The sequence below is a fragment of the Bombus vancouverensis genome, chromosome 3, assembly GCF_051014615.1.
Source record: "Bombus vancouverensis nearcticus chromosome 3, iyBomVanc1_principal, whole genome shotgun sequence".
NCBI lineage: Eukaryota > Metazoa > Arthropoda > Insecta > Hymenoptera > Apidae > Bombus > Bombus vancouverensis.
The window spans coordinates 18,748,473-18,769,367 of record NC_134913.1 but is presented as its reverse complement, the minus strand read 5'-3'; the positions used below and the strand labels follow the sequence as shown (position 1 = coordinate 18,769,367).

Sequence of the window (20,895 nt, the reverse complement as noted above, 5' to 3'; positions counted from 1 at the left end):
ATTTCTCGTTACTGTAAAACCGTTTCTTCGCTTACTTTTTAATAGTTTGAACAGGATTTGGTGTGTCCAGGCTATCCATCCAGAGGGGAAACAGGTGGGAAGTTAGCAAAGGGTCCGGTAAGGATCTCAGAAAGTCTTTAAGGAGAGCTGCCACGGCTATAATTGGAGCATCTTCCAAACAACTGGGATCTCCAGTAGACTCGATCTGGTCTCGTAGTTCTCGAACGATTCTAACATTCGCCGATTTTCTGAAGATTCCTTGCGTGAATGGTCCCTTGGCGAATAATTGTTGGAGCATTACTAACACAGGTTTGGGCAATCCATTTTCGTCGAGCCTCGATAAATTGACTCCAAACAAACTCGGGTTCAACGAAAGGGATCTCCTCAATAACCCAGTGATCTTGGACTTGTTCTTCTTTACCGGCGATTTTGGTACCGGCCTGAGTATAAAGTGGCACGTATCGTGTCCACTTTTGTTGCAATGCTCCAGATCGAAACCTTCCTCCGCGGACAGCGTGTGTCTTAAATTCGACAGTTTGACGGCGAAAGGCCTCTCGTGTCCTATCAGAGGATACGGCGCCTCGTCGGCAGACGTTCTGGCCCACAGCTGAAAAGGTCCTTGCAGATCCAAGAGACGCGTGGCCAGATTCACACAGGCTGCCGCTGTCATCTCGGATCCCACCATAATCGTCTTACACTGCAAATACCAAGATGGGACGCGGATGTAGCTCGCAACACGAATAACAGGATTGCTCGGAGAGAATCGTAATCGCGCGCAACACAGACATACGGTAAAGAGAATACGTGCTGGTACACGCGATTATAGTTATTAGGGGTTACGCGAGAGTATGCGTTCACGTTGACCGCAGCTTCTGGCAAACGATAGGCGCTCGCGTGTTCTCTAATAGAGGTGTCGAGCGGCGCGTGTATTTAAATACGACGCGCTGGTCGATAATGAACCTCGACCGGAGGAGCGAACACGTCGTACAAAGGCCGCGAGATAGAAGGAGGGTCTTTTTAGTAGAACCGATCCACTCCAGCGTTGACGTCAATGATATAAAAGGGGCATCTGAAAGAAGAATGCCTCCAGGAAGGTCAAGCGATCGAACTACGGTCTCTCTTGGAGCGCTACGATGTGCAAAGAATGGACCGTGAAGGCGTGACCGCGTGTATCTGCCTCTCGTTCGGCTTTGAATACGCGTATGCGACTGTATATTGCGCGCAACGACGGAGAGCAGTATGCAGTACTTACGTATTCCGTGTTCGTGTCACTGTCGTGATACACGACTTGAATGTTCGTGTCGGGCGGCTCCTTCATACTCTCCTCTCGTACGAGTTCGGTCAAACGTCCCCACCAGAGATCCCTCGCTGCAGCAGTCCTGAAAGAAACGAATAAACGTTTGTGTGATGCGCGATGTCGCGATAAAGCCGACACCTCGACGGTTAATCGAACGATATATCTCTTTGCCGCCACCCTCGAGCGGTTTCTCGTTTGCGAGTTTATTGCGCCACTAAAAGAATTCTGGCTGGAACCTCGAAGCGACGCGGAGTCGCGACGTCATTACGAGTCCAGGTAGGGTGTAAAGAAACGTGAAAAGGGTGCAATAACACAAGAGAACGAGATACCAACAGCGTGGATAAGGCACGTGTAAAGCATCGGCAGGCACGTACATAAAAGTTGCGACGACGTTCGTAGTGGGCCAGCCGAGGACGAAGCTCGTTTCCTGAGATTTGCTCGTTTCGGCCACATCCTCTATGTGCCCGGCAGTTAGCCATAGCTCGCTCATTCTTACGGATTGTTTCAGCTTAAAGTTACCGCCGCTTCGTGCCTTTGCTATGAGCAATAGGTCGGAGAAGAGAAAAAGGTGTCTGTCCTGGGATTGTACACCCTGTAAATACGGAAAAGAGACTGTATTATTACGGTGAACTTAAACGTAATGTTCGAATTACTATTATGATCACTCACCGTGGTGAATTGTACCGGAGTCTCCAAGAGGAAAGTCCTCGGCGGAGATTTCGGAGTTGGTGAGTTGTTGGACACGTTTAGAGATTTCTGCGACAGCACTCTCGTCAGCCTTCCAGGGTTCCCGCCGTTCCTCTTGCGGATCAGACTCTTCATTTTCTGAAACGAAACAGACCGCGTTGCCGTATAACGAAATCAATAACAAACTCTGCTATATTTGAACAAGGGCAGTACCATACCACTGAGAAGCAAAACAAAATTCCTCCGATTCGACCTAACCGATGCTTTTGGATCGCCGTTATATTTGTTGCACGAAATATCACGCAGGGAATCGACATTGGAAATGGAAAATATCGACGCGGTATCGAGCATAGTTGACAAGGGATTAGCATTAAATTATCCATTGGAAGGGGCGCTCTTCTGTCCAGTTACCGTGTTAAAGGGTCACAAAGTAACGACTAATTTTGATGCTCGAATCTAGGACATAAATTATTATCATCCTCGCAGCAGGCGGCTAATAACCGAACGCCAACGTGCCAAGCCGCATTAACATTCGGATGACTGAACAGCATTATTTCACCGGCTCTCTATTCACCGAGAGTGAAGCACCGTTTTTTCAGCAAGGAACCCGTTCGAAATTTTCAGCAAGGAACCCGTTCGAGATTTTCAGCAAGGAACCCGTTCGAAATTTTCAGCAAGGAACCCGTTCGAAATTTTCAGCAAGGAACCCGTTCGAAATTTTCAGCGAGGAACCCGTTCGAAATTTTCAGCGAGGAACCCGTTCGAAATTTTCAGCGAGGAACCCGTTCGAAATTTTCAGCGAGGAACCCGTTCGAAATTTTCAGCGAGGAACCCGTTCGAAATTTTCAGCAAGGAACCCGTTCGAAATTTTCAGCAAAGGCTAGTTCACATTCAACGAAGCTACTGGAAAACAGTGGAAAATACCGATTTATATCGAAGCCGTTTAATAGCAAAATTAAACGACCGTTTACTAGATGTATTGCGACGCAGTTCCAGTCGAGAGATTCCAGCGGATACCAGTTGCTTTTCCCGTGACTTCCGCTGATGTCAAGACGCGCAGAGACGGATGAACGGTTACGCCTGACAAATAACCCTACCAAATATAGCAAGAAGACGACACACGAAATTACAAACGACCACAGGGCAGACTGATTAACATATTTCGCTTTGACGGCGTCGAGAGCCAGATTTGTGTCCCTCGTCGTTCCTTCTTGGCCTTCTTCTGCCTTACGAAATCGATGCTCCTCGTATTCCGTTCTCTCGACTAGGTCGTAACTCGCAGTCGTTTCTGAAACTATCGGTTCTCTACTAATGCTACTGCTTGGTTGTTGCGTTGCATCGAATTATCGTATGTTAATAAATGCCGTGGAAATCCAGGTAAACATACCGATGACTCCAAATGATTCTACGTGATTCGTGAAAGCGTTCTATCATCGTTCTCAGGAATATGCGCACGAATGTGCAGAGCAGCATTGAGAAACTCGAGCACGCGTCCACCTATGCGACCAGTGCAGTGGAACCGTGATCTCACTAGATGCCCCGTAATCCCTGCTCTTGACAATACGTACTCTTTACGCCCAGTATGCAAATTAGACTGCGATACACGTGGGACGATGACACGCCGCACCGCGGCAAACAGTGTTGTCATTCGTAGATACGAATGAAAATCTGTATCACCGACTTGCGTACTTTAATCATTGCGTATGATCAAAAAGGAATTCGAAGGAGAAGAAGAAGAAAACAATCTACTCGAGATCGGCAATACGAAGTATCGAGTCACGATCTAAAGACAAAGCTGAAGACTCGGCGTTTACCATTAGCTTCAAAGATTTATATATCATCTGTCGTCCAATCTGAGAAACGAAGAATTGCAAAGCGAAGCGTCTGAAGCATAAAATAGCTGTTGGATCCGTTGATTCACGAAATACGAATTGTAAAGTCGAGTAGTACGTTAGTTACCGTTTAGAATGGAGAATTTCGACGATGAATATAATTTGCAGCGGAGCTGGACCAGTTTTATGGATTAAGTATGCATATTTCCGGGTCAAAAAGTACAACGCGCTTCCTAGTTAATCCTAGCAACTAAACTAGCAACGCTGTTTTTTCACGATACGTCACATCCATCATACGTGAAAATGGCATAGAAAAAGATTCTGTGGAGTGGCTTGTGAGATCCGTGGGAAACATCACGCGTGTTGGACGCGCCAGTGTTTTTCACGAGTGCCAGGAAATATGCTGTGGGGTGCTCGTGAGAATCGTTGAAACGCATCGTACGATAACGTTCTTTCCTACTTCTCCCATAACTGTTACATTTTTTAAGCAACAAATTTTTTACGCTTTTTTTACTGATTTTCTCTACGTTGGGTAATCGCGATGACGAAGGAAAAAGTTTTATGCGCGAATGTATATGTTAGTAAAGCGCGAAGAAACAGACAAGTACCGTGGTAAGGACATCTCGTTCGTGCAGCCGAAGATTGTCACCAGGAAAGAGTTCCTGGATACGGTGAAGATCGCCCTCGAGCTGACCACGTTGAAGAACGGCGCCACTGCCGACGCTTCCGTTTCCGTTCTCCACTAGGTTTCTTGCCTCCTGGCCTAGGTACCTCTCGTATTCGGCCAGCCTCTGGACCTGCAACATTTAAAAAGCGTTTTCTCGTTAGATTATCTCAGTAAATTGTTTCTCTTTGCATTCTAGATCGTATCATAGATTCGCTAAAATTCTAATATATTTTATTTATACCAGGATTGTGAATGCAGTACGTAGCTTGTTCTCTTAAAAATGACAAAAATATCGATCGATATTGTATTCGACATATTTTTGATGTTTTATCGACGAGGACCATTGTCTATTGGAAAGAAGCCTGACCTATTGGAAATTACCGAATAACAAAACAATATCGAGTATTTCTGTTCTTTCCTGAAGGTACTTTGCATATTTAACGACGATATTCTTAATGACGTATTAGAAAATTAAAAAAAAAAAAAATTAAAATATCCAGAAAATTATTCCTTTGCATTACCAATTCTCGCACGCTCTCGAGAAACCAGGCTCGAGTGATCGCACCACAGTAAATCGATGAATTTTGCGCAACACTCTGCGAAATTCCTCTACTTCGCCACAATTACGATAATGTGAAGTTCTAATGGTAAGATTGTGAAAGCAGGAAAAGGAAACTGTTGGGAAACAGGGAGTGTGTTCGTTTTCCCCAGCGATCGACGCACCAAGTTACTCAGTGATATCGTTCGGTGAGTCGTAACGCGAAATGCTGCCGCGGCAAAGAATCGACGCGAACTTTTTCAATCGCGACGATCCGGATAATCGTCGTCCGCGATACATCGAAGCGAGTTATGTAAATTCATGGCGAGTCACCGTTCAATCACGTCGTGCCGTTTCGTTCGAGCTAACTCTGCTCGCTGGAACGAACTTCTACCGACTCGCGACCACGCGATCGGTTGATTCATTGCTTAATTGCTATGAGGCACGAGCTGTTCGCATCAGCTGTTCGAATTTCCGTTACTGTTTACGATAACCGCCCACGGATTGGCCCAAGCTGTAGACCCGTGCCAACGTCATATTATTGCAAAACTATTTCATTCTCGAACTATGTACGCTCGTGAGTCTTAGCTCATTTTTATTTTTAACGCGACTTCGATGATTTCACGTCGATCGTGAACTTCAAATTTTATACGACTGCAGAAATTTGTTAGCATGAAAATAAAATATAGAACTTGATGAAACGATAGTCGATCGTTGAAACATAAGTTTACTTTCGTCTTTCGTGAAATAAATAATTATTCTAAGAATCGGGAGCGGGGGTGTACACGCGAGACATCGACAGAAATATCGTGGTGAATTGCAATTTTCCCTGACTAGTCGATTCGTCAAGGGTAAGTACGCCGACGTTTTTACATTGCTCCGTTTATTATCCGCACCCACACGTGCTTCGAAATTTTCAATTAAAATGCGACCACCGCGGTGCGTACCACCCACACAGAACCGGCTTTCGTAACGAAAGTGTACGTACCACTTCTACGTCCGTGTTCCGCTGCGTGATCGAACCAGGAATCGGATTTGGTATCCATGGTCCATGTACAAACGAGGTAATACGAATCTACTGAAAGCCGGTCAAATCGCGGTTAATCCCACAGAAGGCAGAGGCTTAAGACGAGCCGCTAACGAACCCAAATTTCACTATGTCGTCGATTATTCGATGATCGATCGTCGAGGATTGTGCAATCACTTCGATATTATCATAAGCCAACACGTGTATTCTATAGTAGCCTCTGTGATACAACGAGATAGTGAAGTCGGTCGAGTCTACGTCACGTTTGAAGTCGCTGAACGAAGTTTCGTCGTTGGCAGAGAATTACTTACGAAACGTGGAAATTCCTCGATGTCTTGGAATTCTGTCAATTGTGCTTTAGCGTTGGAAGAAAATACGTGAAACGACGACTATTTTCTCCCAGCGATATAATTATAAAACGAACGTCTGTATTCGATAAATCAGTTGGAATCGTAACGCAACCTCCGTAAACATACGCAGCGATCGAATAGTCGGATAGTTAGTTATATGGGCGATTTAACAAAAAGCGAGCAATAGAGACGGCTAGGTGATCAAAGAATGGGCTCTATTCGCGATAGACGATCGAGCAAGAGGCGGTTCGTAACGCAAAACAACTTAGAGAAGACAAGGTTAGCCGCGAAAATTGAACTAAATTACAAACACCTGCGAAGAATACGCGGTTAGCGATCTTTCCTCTCGAACTTCAGTGAAAGACGTTTAACTTGAAATTACAGCTGGCTGCCAGCGAATGGTTTGCGGTAACTGTGCGCCCGAGTTGATTACTTCTTAATAAGGTACATAAGTAGTTTAGATAATACTTAGGTAGCGAACTCTTTACAGATTTCAGATTCCCATTCGTAGATGCTGCATCGTTTGATTAATTTAGAGCCTCGCCGTATCGTGGAAACTGCTATACGATCTCAAACGGTGTTTCAAACTCGCAATTGCTTCGATTCATTCGATCGCAACAAATTCTTCTCACGTTTGGTATACCTACATTCGACGAGTCGGACATGTAACCCTCGTCCATGAACACGTCCACGTACTTGATGAACATCTCGATCTACGAACGTCGATCGTGAAATACGTTTCTGACAACGACACGCGACAACACGCCACGAAAGAAAATATACGGGACAGCTGCGGACGTCGAGAGGGAAGGCGTGACGAGGACCGGTTGCTCGCCTCAGAGCTGCCAGACTGACTACAAGAACGGAGCGAGATTTCGCGCGCAACACATCTCGCCCCGTGATACATCTTTCGCGTGCAATGAATCATCGGACCACCGGAAGTAATCGCTTCCACCTGAGTAGAGACTGTACCTCGTATGTCACCGCTTTTCTTATCTATGCGCCTTCTCGCGTGACGAGTACCAGCAGACGTGTAGAACGCGTGGCCGAATACGTTTTTTTTTTTCGCCATCATGTTTTTATCGTTTTTTATCGAGATGGAAAGTTTTCTCGAGTGGGCCGACCCGTAGAGAACGATTGGGCGTTCTGTGTCATCGAAAGTTTGTTTTTCCTTCGATGGAAGGCCTTCGCTTTAATCTGCTAATCGAATTAGCTAGGATGTTGCGGAGGAATATTTCGGCGATCGTGGAAAGAATTTTCTGTGGCGAATTTTTTTTTTTTTTTTTTTTTTAATACATTTAATACATATGGATATTTAATAAATTTAGCCAGGATAGAAATTTGTTAAAAATTCTACAAAATTATCAATTAATCTTTTAATAGATCCAATACATTTAAGAAATTTATGATAAATTCGTAGTAAATTTATTTTTTAAAAATTCCTTAGGTTTCAAGAATTTTCTATAATCCACAAAGTATTTCTCCGCGATATCGCAACAAACCATAATCAACAAAAATCTTCGTAATTACTAATATTAAAAATTATCCGAATATTTTCCCTTTATCATTTAAAAATCCACTCTTCCCAGGATTGTAATAGCGCTTGATAATCAGGGTCACGATGGAATTCGTTCTAATCATAGTTCCTTTTCTTCATTCTCGTTTTACCGACGCTAGTTAGGTTCGCGATAATTGCCGTGTTCGACGTGCTTTACGGGAGTCGGAAAATTTCTCTTTCACGGAGTAATTTTTACAGTTTGACGCTATTGGCATTCTTCGATGCGTATCATCGACCACGAGGCCACATCCAATATCCTCTCTCTTCTCTTCTTTACTCGTTTTCTTTCGTTCCGTTTCCCATCGTCATTGTTCCAACGACACGTACTTTTACGCGGCATTCTTACACCGGCACCGTTTCTGGGCCCGTTTTCGCACACTTTCACCGCGCCACATCGATTATATTCTTAGGAATAGCTGGAACATGGAACGCGGCGTTGTACGCTCGATCGACGATCGATAATCGTTATCGAGTCACGAGCTGGCCCACGTATCACGAGACCGAGTCATACGTACTTATTTTCTTCTATTTCCTCTACAAGCAACGACACATAGTCGCAAAACATTCGTACGAACGTACGAAAGCTTCGAATCGCTTTCTGTACACGATATTCTTCGTTCGATCGAATCAACTGGCCTTTTTGCTCGACCAATGTCGAAACAACTCGATCGATCGAATATACAAGTCGTTCGCGTTAAAACACATCGAACTCCACGTGACGCACTCCAGTTCCCAGACATTTTTCTCAGAGGTTGTTACCGATTCGCTAACAGCCTAATTGAATTCTTTTTTCAACCTTCTACAGACAGCGTCTAGTACATCGCTAAGAAACACACGGAAACGAGATATTCCGTGACACGTCTGAAATATGTACGTTCGAATTCCAGACGTTGAATACTAATACCAGCAGCTTTCACGATGAAACATTTTATACTCCGTTTCTTTCTTTTTTCGACTAATCCCCATATATTCGAGAATCCTCCGTGTCTTCCAAATAAAAGAGAAGAAACAGCCGTCGTCAGAACCACCGAAATCCTCGATGCCACGGTTCGTATGATTCGTTCCAGGGGCAACAAAGAGTTCCATCCCAATCGCGCCTCGAGATCAGCGAAATAAATACTTCACCGAGCTCGAGTGCTCTTCGGTACAAAGGAACTTCTGCTGGATAGGCCGTAGAAGAAAGAAAGAAAGAGCTATTCTAGGGAAACCGTAGGAAGGTTTCTTCTTGCAGGGTGGCTTTTCGAGGGGTAGGTGTCCTGACCATGCACAAGAGGCTGCTTGTTAATGCAGCTGGACGAGCCTCAGGATGCCTTCGCATATTAATCAGCGGCACAAAGGAGCGACATGTATGTCCTGGGGACTCGCGAGAGCAAAGAAAGCGACGTGTGAAAGAGAGGAAAAAAAATTGGTGAGGTAAGGAACGTACATTTCGTTCCGGAGAGGATTTCGACGGCGCTACAAGCGCCGACCGGTTAAATTATTGCTAATTAGCATAGTAAGCACGCATCGGGGGAAAAAAGGAGACCCAAGAAGTACGTGTACTTTTCTATTCGAGAGAAGTTGCGGCTCGACAAGTCGTGTGTGCGCTCGTAAATCGAGCTTTCTGGCTCCGGGCGTAGAAATCCGATTCCGCGTATTATTCCCGATGCTTTGCACAATCGACGCGTCTACTGTACGTTTATCGCGAGACCGCCGTTTCTATCCACGTCGGGTCGACGTGTGATCTTCCAAACTGCAAAGAGGATTGCGTGCGTGCAGATACTTCTAGCGCAAAATAAAATTCTCGATGACGTAACCCAAATATCTCTACGCGTGTAAAACTTTGTTCGTCGTCTTGCTTTCGAACAATCGTCTTTTATTAACACTCTGTATACGTATGCCAAAAATATGATAATCAACGACACGATAAAACCTGTCGAGAACAAAAGTTAATACTCGTGTAATACTCACGTACGCAAGTACGGAAACGCGATAAAAATAACTGATATATAAAATTTCCAACTATTGTAGTCGGTTCATCGTGAAGAACGGCGACAGCAACCGCACGATACACGGTAGAATCCTTTAACCGTTCCCAGCGATTCTTCTCGAGTGACGAAACCTAGGGAGCCCGTTGCTTTTGTGTCGCGCTGTACAAAGAGGAGAAAAAGCGATCGGGCAGAAGAGGGCTGGCGGCGGTTAATTTGTCGGCCGGCCGGCACGATAATTTGCCCGTCGGGGTGATCAATCATTTAATTAGTCAGCGAGAACGTGCCCGCGGCTGGAAATTGTTCGAACGCGGTGAATGGAAGAGAAAGGTCGCGGGGATCCGCGGTGACGGCCTTTTTGCCTCGGCTCCTCGGCGATACGTCCACGAATGCATACATCAACCGGTGCCTGGAATACGCACGGATATGGTATATATACCTCTTGGTCATCTATCTGGAAGCGTACTTAAACGTATCTACCGTTATACCATGCTCCAATCGACGACCTCGCGATTCCGAGCGTTCGAGCTATTTCTCGACGGACTGTTTACGCCTTTGCGCCGTCCAGAACGCGATTCCAGCCCGGATGACTCTCGATCGACCACTCGGCTGACCTCTCGAGGTCCACCAGCGGGTTCTGATTAACGCGACGTCGGGATAAGAATCGTGAACGAGAATCAAGAGGATGACTGGGTAACGGAGAACTGCTTCTTTCCCTGCGAATTTCACGGGTCAACGTTTCTATGAGCTAGCCAGGTTCGATTGTTATCGTGTTTTCTTCGGGGAGATAACGAGTTTGCTGGTTAATAGAGATCCCTTCCATGAAACGGTTCAACGGTTCAATCATGTGATGGTTCCTAGCTTTCTCGCTCCCTACGAGTGTTCTCTGAACTGGTAACCTCTTTGTAGCGTTATTTATCGTCGCGATCTTATCTGCGTTTTCTTCCCTTTCTTTTGGCTTTTATACCGACCACTTTTCTATATCGCATCGTGAAACGAACGCGACGGAGCAGAGCTAAGTGCGACGCGAATGATACGTAGAGCTGCGAATAAGACCAGCGAGATGATACAGGAACAAGACGGCTACTTTACTCGTACTGCTCGATTAATAGAACCTGACTACTGTGACCGATAATACGCTGCAGGCGAAAATTCGTACGAGAATGAGACGAATATATTCCGTTACGACTAATCGAACCGGAATCTTTCACTTGCCTTCTTTCCAATCTCTGTACGATACTTGGTATATTCGTTACGAAGCTGCCTGTAGAAGAGAATCGAGCTCAGCGACGTCACAATTTTTTTTAGCGATTGCGGCAATCGCGAACGGCGAATGGAAGTCAACGTGGCCCCGAAGGCTCGACGCAGGCTTGAATAACTTTTTCCATCCAGCATCCCGATGTTACGAGAACGGAGAGCGTGGACGGGTACTACATACGCACACGGAACAAATTGCTGGGAGGCTGACGCAACGTAGAACACCTGTCTGGAAAAAGTTACAAAATCCGCTTCCTGTGGCGGTGATTTACGCGGCGACCACGGTTAGATTTACATCCGAGAGAATCGATATCAACAGAAACAAATCTTCCTTCTGTCCGCCATTGGAAACACCGATCGCTGGGTCGATCAATAAAAGGCTCTCTCGGCGAGCGATTCTACTCCAAGAAAACGTTCCGTTCGTTCCTCGTTGGTTTCACGGGTATATCCTTTTATCCTTTGCTTCCTTCTTCGCTCGTTTCTCGCTTGTACGCACGGCTGGCCGATCACGGCGGTTCGTTTATATAACGTAATGGGCATTAATAACACGGCATCGAGGTCAAATCCACGCGGAATGCATAACGCGCGTACGAATGTCGAGGAATGCAACGTGCATTACGTACGATATATAGGCGTGCATAAACGAGCACGTACAAGAGGCACGTTGCAAGAAACGCGAGGATATACGTCGACTACCGAAGGGATTACGAAACACCGTATATCTACCATGGACGATAATTCCGCCGCGATCCAGCTGGCCCCGTCAAGAATATGTAATAACGCGAAAATAAAGCCGAAGATCTCGCGGAGATGTTCGACCGATTCGATCTTATCCGAGGCTGCGTTAATCCTCTTGCGGTCGTCGAATTTTTATCCTTCGATCTTCTTCGAAAAAGATTTTTTTAATTTATCTCGTTTCGTCGTAATATATTTCGAAGTTACGTTTCGTTCAAGTTGTACCACGAATCCAATATATATATATAGTTATTGTTACACGATATCGATAACTGCATCTTTCACGAAACTTTATACACGCGTTTACGTTGTACCGGTCGTAAAAATTATTTATATAGCTACATACGGAATACGTGTGCGTTATACGTGCTAATTAAAAAGACGAAAGTATTTTTACCAAACAACATATGTCCTTTTATGTCGTCGAAAAATATTCGATATTTTGTCAAACGCGTCACCATAAAGTTCGTGTGCACCCAAGGCAAATATCCCGGAGGGTGTCCCATCGATTTCTTCGAAAGAAAGTTCGGTCGTAGCCGTGACGCGCACGGTGAACCTGTTCCTCCGGTCACCGATCCATTGAAACGAGCCTAACGGACGAGGAACACGACGATATACACGCCGACTACCGAGAGCCGGATTACGAAACCTCGACTATCCGCGAGCAACGATAATTCCTCGACGAAGCCACGACACGCTCCTCTGCCCACATTCGCCTTTCGCCATTCGCGTGTGACGCTTTACAGGAACAGAGGAATCTTCTTTGAAAGGGTTCAACGACGATACAGAACGCGGCTGTACGATCGAATCTTCTCGTCCGTTTCAAAGTCCACGAGTTTTCTTGCCAACATTTCTCCAGTCTACGAGACATTCGGAAAAAGTCGATTTCTCCTCAATTTCCACGTATCGTGGCAAATATCATCCGTTCGTATCAATCGCTGTAGCTTTCCACCGATCGCAAAATATTTTATCGATCTCGTCGGGTGTTTCGAAGAGTACGCTGTCTCGAAATCTGTCGGATAGTGCGTGGGTGGATAAGAGGAATCTAAAATCTGGTCGTGGTCCAAGAGAAACAATAGCCACGGAGAGACGATCTCATCGTATTTATTTATTATACCCTTTGCTAATCTGGGTAAAAGACCACGATCGCAAATCCGTAACCACAGAAACGTATGGAACAGTCGAGCTTCTTATAAAAATATCGAACAACATTCCAAAGCGTAAAATATAAGGACGATGCACGTAAGAGGGGAAAGATGGTTACTTGGGTCGAAATGAAGCGATTCCAGTAATGGAAGCAGGTGGTCGCGTAAAAATTCACCGGTGCACGATGTTCATTCATTAAGCGCACGCGATGGTAGAGCACAGCGTGTACGGATACAGTTCGCGGCGTATAATAGTAATACTCGAAGCGGTCGAGCGAAGGCAGTGCCAAGCCTTGGCTTAGATTCCACCTTTGTCGCGTACGCTAACTCGCGATCAGTGGCGTAGGGCCGTTCTTAAGTCTCTCTCTCTCTCTCTCTCTTTCTCTCTCGAATCTTGCTTTGTACGGTACTTTCTCCGCGCAGCGGGATTGTGACACGTAATTGCATACTTTCGTCGACGGGTTATGATGAAAGTTCCAAGCAGAAATCAGCGGTCTTTCGCTTGCCGTACGGTTCTTTCTCGCTGTTTCGCCGAAAACTTATTTCCTATGCCTTTGTAACGAGCAAAGAAAACGGATAAAACGAGCGTAATTTCGATACCAAGGTAACTGGACAACAGCTGAAGAACCAGGAAACGATTGAATTTCTAGCGAAAGACGAGAAAACGCGAAAGACCGCGATTCTACGCCTCTGCGTTTACACGTACACACCTTTACTATTTAGCGGCACTTCGTAATAACAACTGGCAAAGGTATTCGAACCACGACCAAGGAATCTCATTCCGTTCACCTCGATGACGGAATTCCGATAGCGGAGAGGCTGACCGAGCCTCTGTCATGCCTAGAAGCTTCGTGCCGTACCACGATCCTAGCGATTCAACTACAAACGTTCAACCCTGTCGTCCTGGTTTCTAACTAACAATATAATCGATCACCACCACTCACGTTCGTCTTCCAAGACTTCTTTTCAGATCTACAACCGTCGAGTTAGACACCGAGGCGAACGATTTCACTTCGACTTCCATTCCATTCCATTCTGGAGAAACGCGTCGAACGTTACAATTTGTTGAACGATGTACGATCGATCGTGAGCCGTCTACCTGACCAGAGAGATCCAGGCTTTAATCCCTGACAGGTAGAAGAGTCTTATTAGGCACAACGTATACCGTTAGCCGTTCGGTCGGTAGACGGCGGTGGAAGTCGTGCGACCTAGCGCGTTTCATACGCGACCACGAGAAGTTGGCACGCGTGCGTTTCTTCTAATCGCGTTGGCCAGGTCTGTAACCGATTTTTCGACCTCGAACAACGAAAGTCGTAGCGTGTCGCGTTCGCTAGTCCGATCGCAGGGTACCGCACACAGGTTGTAGGTTAACGGGTTGAAGACAGACGGCCCGTACGTTAACGGCGTAACAACGATAACATTGTCGAGGCACGAGCGTCGCGTGCTTTCTCTTCCAGTCGTTCCATACTCCATACCGAGCCGGGTATCGATCGACCGACAATGGAGACAACAAGACTACTCTTGTAAACATCGACTCGTGATAAACGTTCTGGTAAAAGTTCCGTCTGTCCGATTTGGCGTTGCGTACATTTTTCTGAAAGTTTCTTTCTTTTTTTTTTTTTTTTTTTGATCGTAGTAAACTAGAAAAGGTCAGAGGTTATGTCGTAAGAAAGGAAAAATACCGGGGAAGTTTAAGAAACAAAGGGGATGCGTTCGATCCCTCCGTAAAAAGTAATCTAACTTGACAACTGAGCGGGGAGAAAAAAAGAATCGAGAAGTTGTGTCGTCGGACAAGGAGAATCGGTGCCGATGAAAGGAATTTGGTGAATGGGAGTGCCACGACTCGTTTTCCACTACAATGGCACTGCCGTAAGAGATAGAGAAGAACTGGAGAAAGAAACAAACTCACTGCATACGGTCCGTGCATCGGGAACCGTGGAATTTCTAGAGATCATAGTCGACAGCTACAACCACGATATCCCAAGGTGATCGAGGAGGATCTGTCGATATCGAAGACGAGCAGAAATTTCGAAACCTACCGAGTAAATTCCCTACAGCGACATCGAAAGTCTTTGACGTCATTCCGTGAAAGAGATGGGACCGATAATTGCGCTTCTCCTGGCAGGCGTCCGACCACACCGCCCACGATTACTCTCTCGCGTGGAAATTCGAGCGCGTTCGAGTTGTAATTCGTGGCAGCGACGCGGTCGTTGATTCGTTCGGAAACCGAAATCGCGTGGAAAGTTCCTCGAAAGATTCATAGCTTTTACTCGCGAGATATTCATTGAGCGACTGGTCCGCTGAAAGAAAAGAGAAAAAGCAACTTCTCCGTAACCTCGTAAATAGCTGTGTTTACGAATTTCTGTCCATCGCGTGTTCGCTCCAAAGACTCGAACATCGTAGCGTCGCCGTTAAATTCGATGCGCAGTTGAAACAGTAAAAATGGTGTTTTAATCGTCGGGTATTGTGTACCCCTGGCATTTTTCACGCTTCTTACGAGCTGTGCTCACTTTCCATGGAAGAAAAATCGTGCAATTAACGCAACGTCGAAGGTATCGACGAGAGGGACGGGGCGAAAATCGACGAGAAGCAGCAACAACAACAAAAAATCACGATCATGAGGGGAGAGAAAAAAAAAGAGAGGAAGCGCAGCGAGATTGGTCGGAGTAAAGTCAGAAGTTTCACGGTGCAGATCTGCGATAGCGAACTGAACGACGACAGGAACAGGGGAGGAGGGAGAGGTGGGTGTCCTTGAAACATGGTAGTTAACCACCACCAGCATCGACCACGAGGGACCATTACCATCGTCATGGATCTCGTCCAAGGGAAGGGAGCTTCGAACGTAGATTAAGGTGCGTGCACGCGCCCCCATCCACCGATAACGCTATCGAGGCAAAATCAAAGCTTATCTAACTTAATTTTGCCTTTCGTCCAGATCTTTTGCTTATCTTTTTACGATCGTCCAATTATTGGGTTTTGCTGGCGTCCTGAATTTGGGAAATGCGCGTGGGACACTGCCGCAGATTGACAAAACTTTACGCGAGGAAACAATTGAACTTTGATGCTATTCCATTTGGTTGCACGTCTCTACGAACGAACTGGTCAAGTGGAAGGCGCTAAACGAGGAGTTTGCGAACGATCAGTTTCGAGTTCGGGCCTCTCGAACGATAACGATAGCTGTCGAGAGAAACATTGGTTTTGGAGCACCGATTGTCGTTCGTTCGTGAGAAAAAATTAGCCTTTATCGAGCACGCGATACTCGACAGAGGTCGATGTTCGTGCATAAGATAAGAGCTAAAACGGAGCGATTACAGGCAGACGCGAGATATTTCTCATTTTGTGATTTTTTTCCTCTTCTTTTCTCGTTTCAGTTTCTCTCAAGCTCGGGTCTAATAAATAACGGGGAGTTTAAAATCAGGAATAAAAAATCTGAACAATGTCCGGGAGAAACAAAGAGGCTAAGGTCTCGATAGAATCGTTGCTGTAAAAATAGATCGCGGAGCGGATCGTTGGTAGAGTCGCGGCACCTTTTTGCACCCGTTCGAGATCGTAAATCGGCTCGTAGCCCGCAGCAGGTAGCAACGATACAATATATAATTATAGTGTAACGTACGATTTAATTCTCGTTCGGGCTCGCGCAAATTATTCGCGCGTGCAACACTCGTCTCGGAGAAGGCCAAGAGGGAAGAGCTGTTCAAAACCAGTCCGGGCCGCGCGAAATTGGACCGAAATTTAAAGGTCCCCCGCGTTCGTCCTCGCCTTTTTCTTCCTCTCGGAAGGTTCTCTTCTCTTTGGAACGTAGCAACACCGAGAGAACGCTTTATGCAAATTTTCTTCGCGAACGCGTTCGACCATGTAGCAAGGTCGTATTTTAACGAAAATATCGACCAGCTTGCCGTTTCGCGTTTCGTACACAGGTGCAAAATTACGCGTAATAGCGGCAGCCCTCGAATCGAACAACTTCTTCTTTCGTATAGACTGCCCTGACGACGAACACTGGAACGACAAAGACCGAGACGACCTCCTGGATGGAGAGACAAAAATTTGGTATTCGACGTGGATTCGTCGTCGGGCGAATGCCGCGAAAGAACGAGCGGATAGAAGAGACGCGGAAATTCTTGCGCTCCACGTCACGCTCTTCCTATTTCAAGAAACGAGCACCGCTTCTGACTACTCTCGGCGACGCGAGGGCTTTGAAGACCGCCAAGACCCTTACCAGGAAATGCACACACGCAGCAAGATAGAGACCAACTTCTATCTCTAGCTGGTCCGCCTCTCTATCCACTCTCCTTCCTCTTACTTCTTTATTACTTCGGTTCCTCCGCCGCCTTCTTCTTCTGCTCTCTGCTCGAGAGAGCTCTTCCTGTTGTTAGTTCGCGGCTCCGAGAATGATTCCTCATTCGTCACGAACAGGTGCGGACTTGATAAACGAAACTGCTTCGGCCGTGGTCTACGTGGAAATTAGTCGCGAGGAAGGAAATAGACGACCGCAATAACCGACCTGACGCGACGCGCCTCTAATCGGATCGAGTTTCGCGCGGATCGTTAACCGTTCGTGATGAAATCGTGTCGAGAGATGCTACTTAGTTGGTGGTAGTCTTGATGTCATCTTGGAAATTCACGTTTCGCTGAGTAAACGATAACTGTATTTTGATTAGGATTCGCGGTACGCGTCGACGGTTTACTAGCAAAACCGTAATTCGCCAGACGCTCTTTGGTTCAATCCTTTCAATAATTAAATTCAGTGCTATTTAATTAATCGCCATAGGAAGAGATTGCCAGGACAATTGAGTATTTCGTAAGACAAATCGTTGTGAAATTTTTTACGGAAAAGTTATACTGCGTTCTCTGGAAATATAACCAAACTTACATAAATTCAAAATTTTAAAATCTCGCGGTCCACGATCGAATCTAATAATCGTTCAATTTAATTTTTTGTCTCCTAAAAGTGGCGTCTCCAAATGAAGTTATCTTCCTAAAGGAGAATTTACAATAAAGAGGAAGAACGTAGAGTCTTCGAAGAAAAACTGTTTTGCTTTTAACGCTTTGTATACTCATTGATCTCGTGCACCCTGGTCATGGATTCTCGCATTAGGGGACGTTTACGACGTATAGGACGCGCCGACAGCTGCATAACGCGTCAAGAGAAACACGCGAGAGTGTAGACACGTACAGAGAGAATCGCGGCGCACCGAGTGACTGGCGCCTTTAACGAGCATACTTTTGACATCCTTAAGAGGGATCCTATAAAGCGCGCGAAGGGTCGTGACAACGACCTTGTTGACGTCCGACTAAGGAGAATGGCCCTTAGTCATCGTAGGAATGTCCACTAAACGCATATACGGATGCCGATGCACTTCCTCTATCTGCCAGAAGTTAAAGGAAACGACGCGGTTACGCGTATCAGCTGTGTATCGAATATTCTTAATGGAACCCACGGATTCGTCTTTCGAGTAATGGAGTCGACTATTTTCTTTAGTCCTAATACGTCTAGCGGCGTGCCCCAAATTTTCTCTATCTTTTAATAAATCTCGGATAGAATCAAATTCAAAATTCAAAGTGAAAATAAAAAAAAAAAGATGTTAACGACTCACTCTTCGCGTTTCATGAAAAATGAACTTTTACCATGGCTTTATACCTCGTTGTATATTAAACGAGTACATCGCGAGATATGAAATATTTGTTAAATGTGACGGTGCAAAAGTGAAACGAAGCGTTAACGACGAAGTCTGCACAATAATTTCACGTCTACGTAGTTCACGGAGTAACGAAGATTTAGGATTCTATCAAATAGGATCGCGATGAAAAAACATAGATATTCTAAACAGCATAACGATAACAATAAACGGACGATGAAAGGTGTATCAGGTGGAAGGTGGCGATTCCCGGAAAACGCGCGACAAGACAGCCGGCAGACTGTGCGCGAGGATTGCAGTCAGCATACGGTCAATGCACCAGCCCAGTTTTCAAAATAACTTCAAACGCGCCTATTTGCCTGTCTCGTTTCCACCATACGCCGTCTTCTTCTTTCCCATCGTTTCACGGAATCGAGAATATCCCTCTCGGACATTCGCAGACTGTCTCTTGACCAGGCGCCAAATCGCCCACTTTATATTTGTGCACCGACACGGGAATATGCATAGGCCGATTCTATAATCGTGCGTGGTCTACCAACTGAATCGCTTATAAATACATCACCGAGACTCGGACGTAATTGGAAGAAATTTCTCTGCAATGTGTGCGACTACACGTTTCTCATACAGCTTTTCTTACCTTGTTCCGATTCTTGCTGCAACTTCTTAATAAGATCCTTGAAATCCACGAAAAACACTTCGACGTCTTCGCCAGACACATGATTAACACAGTTAATTTTAAGATATAGTTTAGAACATTCTTCTCCTGATAATATTTACGAAAGCTTAATACAATGATATACAACTTTCGCTATCACAAAAATTCCAACTTGTCCGAATATGTCACAAAAATAAAATTCAAAATATAGTTGAAGCACGTTTGCAATAATAATAATTTGAAAATTCGTTGTAATATTCACTTTTATAGCAAATGCTAGTTAAATAATACTACCCTAACTAGTTAAAAATAAATTGTTCGTTGGATCGTATATCGCGAAAACAGAGTCACGTTCAAATCACACGCGTGTATCGTTAAGGTATTAAGACCGGCTTCGAATGCAACCAACAGGATCGATGCTTCGAAGATCGACTGGCTCACGACTGACAGCCGGGGTTGCGAGGTACCGATTATCGGAGGTGACACTCTGGTGGTCGGTAAAGAAAGTAAACCTACCCCTAAGTCATTAGCGTTTACAGTTGGATTTCCTTTCACTCTTTATCTCGGTGACGTAGAGATCTTCAAACTGCTGAGAGCTTATCTATTCTGCTCGGCTTTCAAAACGGTTGAATAATGTTGTTGGCACTTGGCGGGAATAATAGGGACAAGCCAATAACGTTGATCGCTCGAGAATGCAATCTTATCGATCGCTCGAGACATTCGAAACAATTTTACTCTACGTTTGCAATTCATCTTTGTATCGATCGTTGATGGTCAAAGATATAGTCATTATCAAACTAGGCATTTTTACGATTATAACTAAGGTAATGGATTTTAAGTAAAAATTTGTTTCATACTAATATTCATATTAATATCAATTTTAAATATTACGATACGAATACTTTAAATATTTTATATATTTTCGCACACCCTTGCACGTTTACGTTTCTCTTGAATTTTACTACAAAGCATAGAACGATTTTAAGTGGAATTTAACAGTACCTTTCGGCAAACACTATGAACACAGCTGCACACATTTATTATAAAAGAATGAAACCTTTCCCACAGAATATTTCCTGTGTTAATTTCCCAAACACGAAAGTATTGTCAAGAGACAATTAAGAATACAAAGAGATGGAAGAGACAATATTTATCAGCCTGATAAATATTCAGTACTTTTAACGAACTAATATCTTGGATACTAATATCCTGGATAATAAAATCGCATGTAACAATGCCACAACTGTCTAAACAATGGGTCATTTGGAAATTGTTTGTTAAATTTTCTGTATTCAATTGGCCGCGTTTATGGCGGTCATACCCTTAGAACCCTTCTTATAAGATCCCAGATCAACTATTATCTGTTTTTGGCTATTACGGTTTGAAGAAACCCTCTTTTATCTGATATATTCTTCCGCATTATTTTCTTTTATGATCAAATATTTGTTATGAAATTTACTGTATCTTGTTAATCCTTCGATCCGTGTCGATGCACTCAGATTTTGATTTATGTTATCGTATGATAACGACTTGACTTATCGCGT

The 20,895-nt window shown here is 44.9% G+C and overlaps 1 protein-coding gene across 4 annotated transcripts in view; it reads right to left on the bottom strand.

Annotated features, from left to right (window-relative positions):
- Positions 1-20,895, bottom strand: part of LOC117153844 (uncharacterized) — a 179,480-nt gene that overhangs the window by 3,090 nt on the left and 155,495 nt on the right. For 3 of the 4 annotated variants that reach the window (XM_033328294.2, XM_033328293.2, XM_033328295.2), the window contains 5 exons: positions 4,425-4,613; positions 1,967-2,122; positions 1,672-1,889; positions 1,253-1,379; positions 36-697 (listed from right to left, as the gene is read on the bottom strand). In XM_033328294.2, the coding sequence (XP_033184185.2) occupies positions 36-697; positions 1,253-1,379; positions 1,672-1,889; positions 1,967-2,122; positions 4,425-4,613 (1,352 nt within the window). Of the gene's footprint in view, positions 1-35; positions 698-1,252; positions 1,380-1,671; positions 1,890-1,966; positions 2,123-4,424; positions 4,614-19,333; positions 19,430-20,895 lie in introns of those variants that run through there. The other variant, XM_076617335.1, reaches the window with a different exon arrangement.